Source organism: Alexandromys fortis, unplaced genomic scaffold, assembly GCF_014885135.2.
Source record: "Alexandromys fortis isolate MF-2015 unplaced genomic scaffold, M_Fortis_MF-2015_v1.1 scaffold_73, whole genome shotgun sequence".
Classification (NCBI taxonomy): Eukaryota; Metazoa; Chordata; class Mammalia; order Rodentia; family Cricetidae; genus Alexandromys; species Alexandromys fortis.
The window spans coordinates 2,447,804-2,459,837 of NW_026067959.1; the positions used below are offsets into that span (position 1 = coordinate 2,447,804).

General features: G+C 44.1%; 1 protein-coding gene across 1 annotated transcript; it reads right to left on the minus strand.

The window, feature by feature from the left end:
- Positions 1 to 11,033: 11,033 nt before the first annotated feature.
- On the minus strand, positions 11,034 to 11,813 carry LOC126507986 (actin-related protein 2/3 complex subunit 3-like). The gene has a single exon (XM_050152843.1). The coding sequence runs from the start codon at positions 11,770 to 11,772 to the stop codon at positions 11,236 to 11,238; it is 537 nt and encodes a 178-aa protein (XP_050008800.1). The 5' UTR covers positions 11,773 to 11,813; the 3' UTR covers positions 11,034 to 11,235.
- Between the last annotated feature and the right edge of the window lie 221 nt (positions 11,814 to 12,034).

Sequence of the window (12,034 nt, forward strand, 5' to 3'; positions counted from 1 at the left end):
GCTCACCCCCCAGATGTTTATAGTGATGAGCCTGGGGCACTCAGGGTTAGTCAGGCTCCATCAGCCATGAGGATTAAGACTCAAGCATGGGTGAGGCTGGTTGGAGAGCGTGGGGTTGGGTCACAGGAGATAATGCATCCTTTCTCCTCCCCCGAGATGCAATTCCAGTTGTTTCTCACAGTGTGTTTTTATTGCACAGTCGATGCAAGAGCTCCAGCTAGTGTGAGAACCAAACTTGCACGAGAAAAAAAAGAAAAAAAAAAAAAAGAAAAAGAAAGAACACAGTCATGGTACAGTTTCTGCATGGCTCCCAGGCTATGTTCTCAGCATTGAGAAAACCCAAACATCTAAACAGCTGACCTTGTGGTATGTCGGTAGGTTTGCACAATTCCCAAGGGACATTTAGTCATACGTATCTCACAAGGGAGATGGAGCGAATTCTGAGTAGCACTTAGGGCTGGACTTCCTTCTACACCCTCCCTAAACCATTGATCAGCTACTGGAACCATCCCTCCTGAAAACAGCTCAGTTCTTAGTAGCACCCGGAAGCTACTTTTGACTGTCATGGGTCCCTTTGCTTTTGTATATTCTGGGATGTTTGGAAACCCTGCTGACCTCTTCACCGTCTTGCATCAAGTCTTTTTCCAGCTGGAAAATGTTAGTGAGAATTGCCTGGCTATTTGTTGGCAGAGAGCAACCAGTGCTCATCAGTTGGGGTGGAATTCCCTGGTGATCGTTTGCCTCCCAATCATGCAATAGTCCCACATCGCCCATCTCGTGTTGTAATTTTTTGGCTACATTCAGCCCGTAGGCTTTTCTGGGGGTTATTGCTCATAAAGATGTATTTAGAAATTGTTTATAGAGTTACTTTTTAGTGGAAAGTCATGCAATGAGTTCTAATTGTCACTCTTCCAAAACTCCAAAGGATCCCACTAGATCCACGTTCTTCTCTGAATGTATAATTGTTTTTAGATGCTTTGCAAAGTGTGTAGACCCTAGAGATGGGGTGAGCTCTTAAAATACATACTCTCTACTTCTTAACCTAGAGAAAACTTGGGTCTTACCTAACAGACCGTATAAAATATCTTCCATGGTATTCTGTCTGTGTTATCCAACATGGCTGCCATAGACCACGTGTGGCTGGGTATGTTTAGCTCTCACTAAAATCAAATACAATTACAACAAAAATGGAACTCTATTGGAGGTCTTACTACACTTTAGTCTCAGTAGCCATGGGTACAGATTTAGAGCATAGTCCTCAGGAAGTTCTACGGGATAGAGCTGATGTATATAAAATCTCTGAAGCCCAAAGAGCCAGAATGACAGTACCAAAGTCACGCAGCTAGTTAAGACTCGTGTTTTCTGTGCCAAGACACTTTCCACTGGCAATGAAGACACTTATAGCTTCATCCTACCCATAGGATCCTGGTCTCTGTACATCTGTCTTAGCCGTTGTATCTGGACCCTAACTTGAATGGCTCCAGACTACGTACCTGAGGTCTTCTTTACTGACTGGAAATCTGCTTTATCTTTTCATTTCGTAGTCTTTTCTTTGAGGAATCAGTGGGTCATTAGATCACCCATACAGTGGGTCATTAGATCACCCAGCCATTTTTTCTAAGTGATTTACATTCAACAGGGGACTGTAAGAAACGGTGGTTGCATGATGTGTTCCAGGTAGTTGTGGGAGTGGGATTTGAACTTATGGTATCTGTGTGCGGGCAGAGCTCTTCTCTGCTACACTACACAATGCTTACCAAAAATTTGCCTTGCCAAGAACATGGTTTCCGTTTTTATTTTTTTTTTATTTTTGTGTGATGTGTGTATCCATATATACATGTATGGTACACATATGCACATGCCTGTGGATGCACACGCCTGTGTGTGCACAGAGGTGATAAGAGGATGCCAGGTGTCCTGCTCTATCACTTCCCATCTTATTCCCATGGGATGTGATTGCTCACCGAATCCGGAGTTCACCATTTCTGCTAGGCTGATTGGCTGGTCAGTGAGCTCCCGGGATCCTCTTGTCTCTGCCTCACAGTTCAGAGTTACAGACACAGAAGGCCATGTCCAGCCTTCATGTGGTTGATGGAGATCCAAACTCAGGTGGCCATGCTTGTACAACAAGCTCTCTTAACCACCGAACCATCTCCCAGCCTGAGAACATGAGTCATTACAGTAATTGCCATTCAAGAAATAACTAGACTGGGAATAGAAGAGGCTAAAAATCTATCTCAGTATGTGATTTACATATAGTTTTAGAAGTTATAACCATGTAAATACCTATCAATTTATTTACTTTCTGCATCTCTAAGCCCCTCCCTCTTCCTAAACCCTAAAGCAACGCCCTCTAACGATCATGCCCTGCACACAGTTGACGATTGTTCCCAGGCAGGCCTTCTGCTAGGCTTCCTCCTTCCTGGGCCTCAGTCCATCCCGTTGAGCTCTGAGGAACCCTCTGTTGACCGTTCAGGGCTGCAGGTGGATGGAGGAGGAGGATGAAGGATCAGAGCTGTCCCTTGGTGCTCTGGTGACCAGTCCGAGCACCCAGCAGGGGTTTCTCAGTTAGAGCCCAGCATTAAGAACACCCGGGACTAGAAAGATTTCTACACAGATTTGCAAGTGTGAAGACACACATTTCTGGAGTGTAGAGAGGTTGGGTTGTCGGTTTCCTGGTTTGGCTGAGGTTCTCACTTCTTCAGAATATCCTTGCCCACACTTGCCAGTAAGACACATTGGCAGCAGCGCCGTTTAAACATGCTGCGGCTGGCACTGTGCAGGCAGCAACAGAGAGGGTTTGAGTCTCTTAAAGCCACCTCGCTGTGGGTGCGGAGTCCCTCCCAAGATTTCAAGTCGGTGAATGAATAATGGGCCGAGCTGCAATTACCTCTGCTAATCGGTCCAATCAGAACCGTGTTGTGATCAAGTTAAGAGCTGTCTATGGTGATTTTTAAAAATTCCTCTTCCTTCGACTTTGGTATTTGAATTTGAATTTCTTATGCTTAACATCTTCTTCACTAAATGTTAGCACTTCAGTTACGGTCACTGGTGTTCTGGGTTCTGGGTAAGTGGAATTCAGTAGCTGAGGGAACTTCCTCCCTGAACTCTCTCCTCCTAGGAATGTTGTGAGATCATACTTATTTCTCTTCCTTTTCCCTTTCTCTTATAGGCGAGAAAGTAATTCTACAAAGTAACTCTGGGCGGATCTATTAACCAACTTCCCCTTAACACATCCTCTGACCAATTGGCATCCACCATGCCCTCTGCAGAGGATTCTGTCTCCCACTGCCTTCGGTCACTCATTCCCTGCTAAGGGTTTTTGCATGCCATACTTCCGCCTGAGTTCTCATGAATGGACTGCTTACTTCTCCAGTCACGATTATGTTAGATAAGAGAGTCCTAGATTTTCTTTTTCCTTTTCCTTTCTTATTCCAACTTCCATTTGCTAGGTCAGGAAGAACTCTTTCAGGCCCAGATGATGCTCACCTAAGAAGATCCTAGAAGCCGAGTCAGGCACCCCCTCCCCTGCCCCCAATTTAAGCAGTCTGGAAGTCAGGCTATAGGAAGCTGGTGTAGGCATCACTATAAATAGACAGAGGGTGGAAGCAGAGAATGAGTAAGAAGGATGGTAGATTAAGAATCCAGTGCTAATACAATAGAGTATCGGAGGCAAGTCAAGGCAAGTGGTTTCAAACTTAGCCTCGAGCAGAGTGTTAGAGTTAGCACGCCCTTTGCAAACTGCCTCAGCTGTTGCCATTCAGCTGCTGGTCAGGGGGCCCCCATCTTGCCTGTAGGATAGCCTCAAAAGTAAAGCTCATGACTTGGGAGCTTTATCTACAGTTTGAGGATTTAAGATGTCAGATGTACCACGAGAAGGAGCTGGAGAGATGGCTCAGTGGTTAGGAGCACTTGCTGCTCTTGTGACAGACTGGAGTTTGATCCCAAGCATTCACGTCAAACAACACACAGCTGCCTGTTCTAGCTCGAAGGCAGTCATTCTCAACATGTGGGTCATGACCCTTTGGGAGTCCCATATCAGATATCTTGCATATCAGATATTTTTATTACAATTCATAACAGTAGCAAAATTACAGGTGTGAAGTAGCAACAAAATAATATGGTTGGGGGGGTCACCACAACATAAGAAATTGCGTTACAGGTTGAGAAGCAGTGCTGGAGGGAATCCAGCGACCTCTCCTGGACCCCACGGACACCTGCACTCATGTGCACATACCTCCACATAGACTATGCATTTACATATATATTTTTAGTTTTTTATTTTAAAAAAATTGTTCCACAGTAGGAGCACAATGTCAGTGCTCTGGGTGTGAAGGGTGTGAGAGTCTTCAAGTTCACAGAGAACATTCTTTCTAGGTCATGAAATATGAGGTTGGTAAGAGAGTGATGCAAGAGTTAAAGGAAACCCAATATTGGTTCCTCATTCCTGTTCATGTTTTAGATTAATACACCAGGAAGCCCTTATATAACAGAATTTGTCCTAGAGAGAAGATCCGCTGGACAGTGATGAGTCTCTTCCTTCACTCCAGGCAGACAGATGCTTGCCTGGCACAGTAGATAGAGCCTGACCTTCATTCCTCAGTACAGGGAAGTAAAAAAGAAAAAGAGTTTGAGTGAAGATCCGCAGGTGTCCCCGGGTCACAGGAAGAAGTTCCCCCGCAGGAAGCTTGAAAGTAGGGCTAAAGGAATCTTCTCAGGTATAGTCTTTATCTGCTTGCTTCAGAAGACAGGGGAGGCACTCACGAGGTGAACCTCCCCGGCCCTCTCTAAAATGGAATATGCCCTGGAAGGATTGGAGATACAAATTATGAGTGACCACCTCAGTCCCTTAATTTTAACTCCTCGCCATTCTGAAATAGAGGTGTGTGCCAGAAAAATCACGATTGCTTTTAACTAAGGATCAACACAGCATGTAAAGTCAGGAAGCCCCCAGTACGAGTGCGTGATCCCACATCAAATTCCACAGGAGCCACCAGCAAACCTACAAGGCAGCCTCCGCTGTATTCCTCTAGCTGGTTTAAGTGAGCTTCATTATTACCAGCTGATAATAATAATAATCCTTAGATATTTGGACGTGGGTTCCCGCCAATATCTGAATTCTACTTTGCGGCTTCTATCAGAGTTTCCTGAGCATGAGAAAGCTGGGTGAAAGATGTTTTATTCCATCTGTTTATTTACTTATTACTTGTTCGTTACGCATGTATGGCTGTGTGCGTGCTACAGCATGCGCATGAAGCTGGGGAACCATGGGCCAACTTGCAGGAGTTTTCTTCTTCCCGTCCCGTGGTTTCTGGAGGTTGGTCTCAGGGCATCAGGCTTGCCAGCAAGTGCCTGTGCCCGCTGAGAGAGTGACTCTGCCTGGGTTAGATTTTATTGGTGATTATTTCACACCAGGGGTCCAGTCTCAAACAATATTCTTGCTTTACTCGTGCTCATAAAAAATAAAATAAAAGGCACACTTAAAGTCAGTAATTAATTTTTACAGTAAAAGTAGGAAAAGAACTATTATTTTTGTTTTATTACCAGTTCCTCATTGTTATGGGGGTTGTTGGGTTTTACTGGACAGAAAGAAAATGAAAAATTTGCTTTGGGCCTGCCCATTAAAATATAATTATTTAAAAAGAAAACCCTACTCTCCGAACGATCCTTATTCTCTGCTCAGCTCTGCTACCTGCCATCTTGTTTGGCAAACTGCGCGTACCGCCTGTGCCTAATTTCACGTTCACACTTCAGGGAGACGTGTGGGAACTGCTGCTGTCATGTTTTGGCTTCCAGGCCTTGATGGGGGCAAAGGAATTCTTTTGAGGGGAGAGAGCCCCAGAGGAAAGTACCTGTCTCCCCAGAGAGCGGAAAGCAGACCTGCAGGCGGCAATGACTCATAACAGAAATGGGCAGTCTTAGCTCCAGTGAGAGCGGAAGGCGCTCAGAGGGCATGATGACACAGCACTGGTAGAGGATGTTGCTGAGATGCAGGTGAAGACAGAAGGGATGGGGCTGGAGCTGTGGCACTCTGGGAGAATCCTAGATTTCTCTGACCAGGAGGGATGCTTAGGGGGAGGCTGCTTTAGGAGCACAGTGCAGGAGCAATGTGTTCACTGGGGGGTTTTTCATCCCTTACACTTCCTCCTGTAGCTCTGCATCTTATGGACCAGTGGGGCAGAGCCCTTGTGGAGGAAGCACGGCCTAAAGGTACAGAGGAGTCAGGTGTTAGGGCTCTATGCCTATTCCTGACACTCAGGATGTTGAGGCAGGAGGATCGCTGCAAGTTCGAAGCTAGCCAGGGCAACATAGCAAGTTCTGTGCCCGTCAGAACTACACACTAAGGTCCTGTCTCAAAATATAGAAGTTAAAAGCCAAGAAGGAGGCTACTTTTAGCTCCGGGCTTTGGTGACATTCTGAGACCTGTTGTGTCATCAGAAGCTCCACCAAGTCCTTCCAAGTTTTTCAGACGACTTTTCCAACGACATGATTTTAACCAAACACGAGACTAAAACTAATTGGACTGTTTCGAAGTGATTGCCTGCATTATCGCCAGAGTTTATCTGGAGACTGGGTCGTTCAGGCAGCATGGCTGCTGAGTAACCAACCACTCAGCATCCTGCGAAATGGAACAGAGGCTGTGTCTGCCCAGAGGCTTCTGGGTGAGCTCAGACCACCCAGACGCTCAGGCTCACAGAGAATGAAAATATTTAGGGCAGATTTTGACACAGTAAACCATGTTCAAGAATCACAATCTTATGTTTATTCTGACCAAAGATCCCCTCCTTTTCCCCATTCGTCCCCTCCTTTTGCTGTCATGAAAATGACAAAATTTGGCTTAGCTTGAGACCAAGGCTAGTTCTTTAGAATCTTTGACTTTGAAGCAGAACTTAAGTCAAACAATTTTAATTTCCACTTAATATAAACACCATGTTTTGTCTCTGTCCGGGCCATATCTTTCCTCCTTTTGAAGTCTTTATAGATTAACTCTCACTAGCACGAAACGTGAACATTAACGGCATCTCAGAACACTGTGTCCTACTGCAGTTCAGATATAAGCTGTCTGTTCTCCACCACATAGACTTACTTTGCTCTTCATGTAATGCCAGCTTCTGAGGGGACTGGGGTGTTTCCCACCTTTTATCTTGCCATATTGTTCGCACCCCGCATCTTCAATGTTGTCCTTGCTGGCCTGATATTCACTATGTAGCCCAGGCTAGCAATGAACTCCCCCCCCTTCACCCTCCTCAGTTTTTTGGGTGCTGGGCTTACAGACACCACCAAAGCTGGTTCCAAAAATTCTGCTAATGAGAAAGGATGGAGAAGTGAGGAAAGACAGACAGTCACTGTGATGCTTTGGGGTGCTCCCCACTCTTGCCACTCTGTGTGCCCTCTAGAATGCAGTCACACTGCCCCAAGACTCCTGCCTTCCAAGTGAGACGCTGCTGGGATCCAAGGGCTCAGGGTTTTGACATGAGGACAAGGTTTGCTAGATGGCCTTTAGCCCTGACCTATAGGCCAAACCGTCATGATATGAGCGTATATGAGGAGCACCCTGCTTGATGATGTTATCTATAACTCCCAGTGGATTCCAAAAATTAAACACACATATTCTTTCACCCATCCATGCAGTTAACCTATTCAGTAGCTTCAGTCCCGAATCAAAAAGAAGTGATAGTTGTGATTCAGTCTTGTGGACTTTCTACCCTCGAGTTCACTGTGTTCTTTAACTGCTTATGCTAAAATTATGTTTCATTTATTCTTATAAATTATGGTATAAAAAGAGGATAGCTAGAAAACGTTGAAATGTGTAGACAATAAAGATCAAAGGGAAATAGCAAAGATAAATAATGTTTACACTGTATAGTATTTTCTTAAAGTCTTTTTATATGTCCGTACAATGTTTGGACATATCACACACACACACACACAAATAACAAAGCAAAACAGCAACAAACAGGTTTTGCATCCTAAATTTTTCTGTTGTTTTGTCCTAATCAGTTCAAACTCTCCTTAGAAATCTCATAAATACCAGGGACAGCGATGGCGCCGAGTGTGTTCCATCATTTACTCCCATTACCCCGTCAGGGGGCACTGGGCTTATTTATAATTTGAAATGACCATAAACAACAAATAATGCTGACTTGACTGACTTTGTAGTTAAAACCTTGCTTATATTTTGCTGAAATTCCAGACTTAGGGTTTTCAAAAGCAGAATTACCAAGTCGGTGTGTCTGAATTTTTGAGAACTTGATACATAATCTGATTGTTGGCCACTACAGGTGAATATGCTGGGCCATATTCTCAGACTACTGACCTAATGACACATTTAACTGTGGAATTTCATAAGCAAGAACTCTGTCAGGAGTCTTTCTGGAGGGAATACACTTGGATCCCATTAGTGAGCAACTTGGTTAAGTACTCCATCTGTTTTTCCTCATCCATCGTACTGAATTTTGAAGGGAAGAGTTTCTCATGTGGATGGATAGGTTTATTAAATACCTGGGTTTATAAGACCAAGGACTCAGTGAAACTTGTTGTCATCTGAGACATTGTAGACATGTTTGATTCTCCTTCTCCAAGGTTGTAGAGACACACCTAAACTAAATGGTTAAAAAAATTGTCTTCCTTTTTAGTTTGGTCCTTAAATGTTACCAGAGCCTCATGTGTTGAAGGTCTTGTCTTCAGTACAGCAGTATTGAGAGGGGGACCTCTGGGAGAAACTGGATCCTGACACTTTGCCCTGGTGAAGAAATTAACCCACCCATAGATTCTCAGTGGGATTGGGAGGATGAGAGACTTCAGATGCTCACTAGAGGTAGAGGGTCACTGGAGTTGGCCTTTGGAAGGGTGTGTTTTGTTTCTGACCACCTGCTTCTTCATGATTGCCATGACAAGGTGAGCTGCTTTTTCTGATGTACACTTCTGCCACAGTGGACTAATTGTATAATTGCATAGATTCAAAGACTCTGGGCTAAGTGACCACAGCCAAAGTCAACTAAATCCTGAGCAGAGACAAACCTCTTCTTTCTTAAACTTATTTTCTAAGGCATTTTGTCACAGTAAGGGAAAGCTAAAATACCAGGTAACATTTCACTTTGAGACCCTTTTGTAGGCAGAAATCTCTGTCCCACAAGCAGCTCCCAAATAAACACACTGAGGCTTATATTAATTGCAAATACTTGGCCAATAGCTCAGGCTTATTACTAGCTAACTCTTAATCTAAGTTAACCCATATGTCTTATGTATACTTTGCTATGTGGCTTGGTATGTTTTCTCAGTACAGCATGTCCATTCTGTATCTCTTTGTTTCTGCTGGTGAATCCAGACTCCACCTTTCTTCCTCCCACAATTCTCAGTTTGGCTCTCCCACATAACTCTATCCTGTTCAACTATTGGCCAGTCAGCTTCTTTATTAACCAATGAAACTAATACATAGTCATAGTGTACAGAAGGATTATTTCACATTATTCCACCCTTGGAAGAACAGGTTGGACACCAAGCTATGCCTTTTATTTAATACTGTTATGACCTGATGAAATCTTGAAACTGCCCCTGAGGGGTTGAAAAGAGAAGATTTTTCACTCCTACGTTTTTGCCAGCATAGTTAAGTTTATCAAAGGCAAAAGAGTCCTTTCAACCACTGTCACTGAGGCTCCACCCCAGTGTCTTTCAGAAAATGTCCCATGTCTGTATGGTCTGTATGTATCTATAAGATGGGGCAGGTGAACTGGCTCTGAACACTAGATTCCTTTCAATGACCATATATTCTGGGTGGTTGACTGCTTGCCTGAAGAGATGTTTCTGGAAGGTTCAAGTTTGAGATTTAAAGTGTTATTTGAGAGAGGACACAGCAACAGAAGCCTGGAACATACTTGGTTTAACTAGTATTTTGACTACCAAGAGCAATTGCATCTAGGTTTAGAGCTAAGACCAAGTGCTCAAACATGTACAGTTTTCTCTGAAGCTGGGAATGCAGGTTGCTGCCATGTGTAGGTGGAGGTGGAGGAAAGCCCTACAAATAGTTAAACAAACAACACAAAGCACTGCTTGACCAGCGGTGGCTTAAATAGGACCGCAAGCTCCATATTTATTTATCTCCATGGTAGAAAGTCAACTGGGAATATTTTCAGAGTGTTCAGAAGTTCAGCATCAATATCACTGGAGTTCCTGGACAAAATTCAGTCTTTGATGCCCCAAATTGCAGCCAGAGAAAAGGACCCAGAGATAACATAGCAAAAGAACAGGCTATAGCCCTACTAAGTTCAGACTCCGTGCACAGGCAGCTTTTCTTGGGAGCTTGGGAGATCTAGTGTGAATAGACGTCAGGCTATGACAGTTTTTACATCTGTGAATCTACTGCCTCTGAGGTGTAACGGGAAAACTGCTACATTCAAAATAAGACAAGAAGAGCATAGTGTGGGGCTGGGGATATGGCTCAGTAGGTAAAAGTACTTGCTGCACCACTGTGAGGACCCGCGTTCAAATCCCCAGAACCAACATAAGACTGGACTTGGTAGCACTGGTCTGAAATCCCAGTGCTCCTAAGGCAAGAGATAGGAGTATCCCTGGAAGCTTGCCAACAAGTTAGCTTGGTGCCCACAGTGGCAAACCCACAGAGACAAATGAGGTGGAAGGGGAGGACCCAAGCCTGAGGCTGTTCTCTGAGCTTCACACTTGTGCACACATCACACACACACACATGCACACACAAAATTTTAAAAAGGTGGGAAAGAAACAACATTCTCTAAAACAGGGTTTCTTAAACTTTTCCACTCACAATCCCCTTTCACTCAATACATTTTTATCCAATCCTGGCTATTTAGGTATCTAAATCAAACATTTACTGAAAACAAACCATAAAGAAATTTGCTTTACAACAAGTCTTTGACATGCTTGTAATTTTGCCATTTATTAAAGATGAAAGCAAATTTGGCTGCTAGTAAGATGGATGGCCTTCCTTGGTTGTTTTTTGAATATTTATTTTAAGTTATTCTTTTTTTTTAATCTCAAAAATGTTTTAATTCAATGTCTAAGATAAGCAATGACATTTATTACATATTAAGTACCAGCCTGAAATTGCCAAAAATTCAGATCACCCGACACCCACCCCCCAAATTCTTGATCAAGAGCTTTTCAGGCAAAGACACAATCGCTCCTCACTTCATGATCCATTATGAACGGACACAAAGAACTGTGTACACCTTGATGTGATGCTGCCAGGGCTCCATCCACTCACTGCCCAGGTCCTGAGAGACTCTTGTTCATGAACTGTCTCTTCACAAAGCAAGTCCACCACTTGCTGGGTTTATCATTCTGAGGGTCAAAAACTTTTTCACAGAGCCGCAGTCCAGTCTCCTGCCTCAGCTGCTGTAGGTACGCCCGCATCACTTCATCCTCCTGTTTATTCGCAGGTTTGGCATAAATGGCATTGAGGGGGAAGCCAGGCTCTCCAGGAATGGGGAAGTTTGTGATTCCGAGCGTGTACATTTCTTTCTCGCCTTGGCTCCTGGAATTGCACTTTTGAAGTTTCTTTAGACACTCAGAGATGTAGAGTGTGATGTAGATCAGGGTTCTATCTGTTTCATTCTTAATTTCATAGTTCTTGAAGAAGACATTGGCCTTGAAGTAATAGATGGCTTCATCCACAATATCTGTGTCTTTTGTCTCGCGGGGCGCGGGTCCTTTGAACTGACTTCTGAGGGGAAGCAGCGCCATGTTGCCGACAAGCTTGGTGTCGGGGTCCATGAGAGAAGAGTGGTAAGCCGGCATTTTGGCGGTGTCCGGATTCGATCCAGAGAAGCAGGACTCAAGTAACCTATTTTAAGTTATTCTTGCGTATGTGTCTATGCATGCATATCAGTGTTTAGGTGTCTGTGGAGGCCAGAGCAAAGAACAAAATCCCCTGGAGCCGGAGTCACAAGAGGTTGGAAGCCTCACCAAGTGGATGCTGGGAGGTGAACTCCAGACCTCCAAAAGAGCAGAAAGCCTTTTTAACCACTGACCCATCCATCTCTCTTGCTTGGTTATTTTG

Excerpts from the sequence above, each read along its gene's own strand:
- LOC126507986 (XM_050152843.1), bottom strand. The coding sequence starts at position 11,772 with ATGCCGGCTTACCACTCTTCTCTCATGGACCCCGACACCAAGCTTGTC.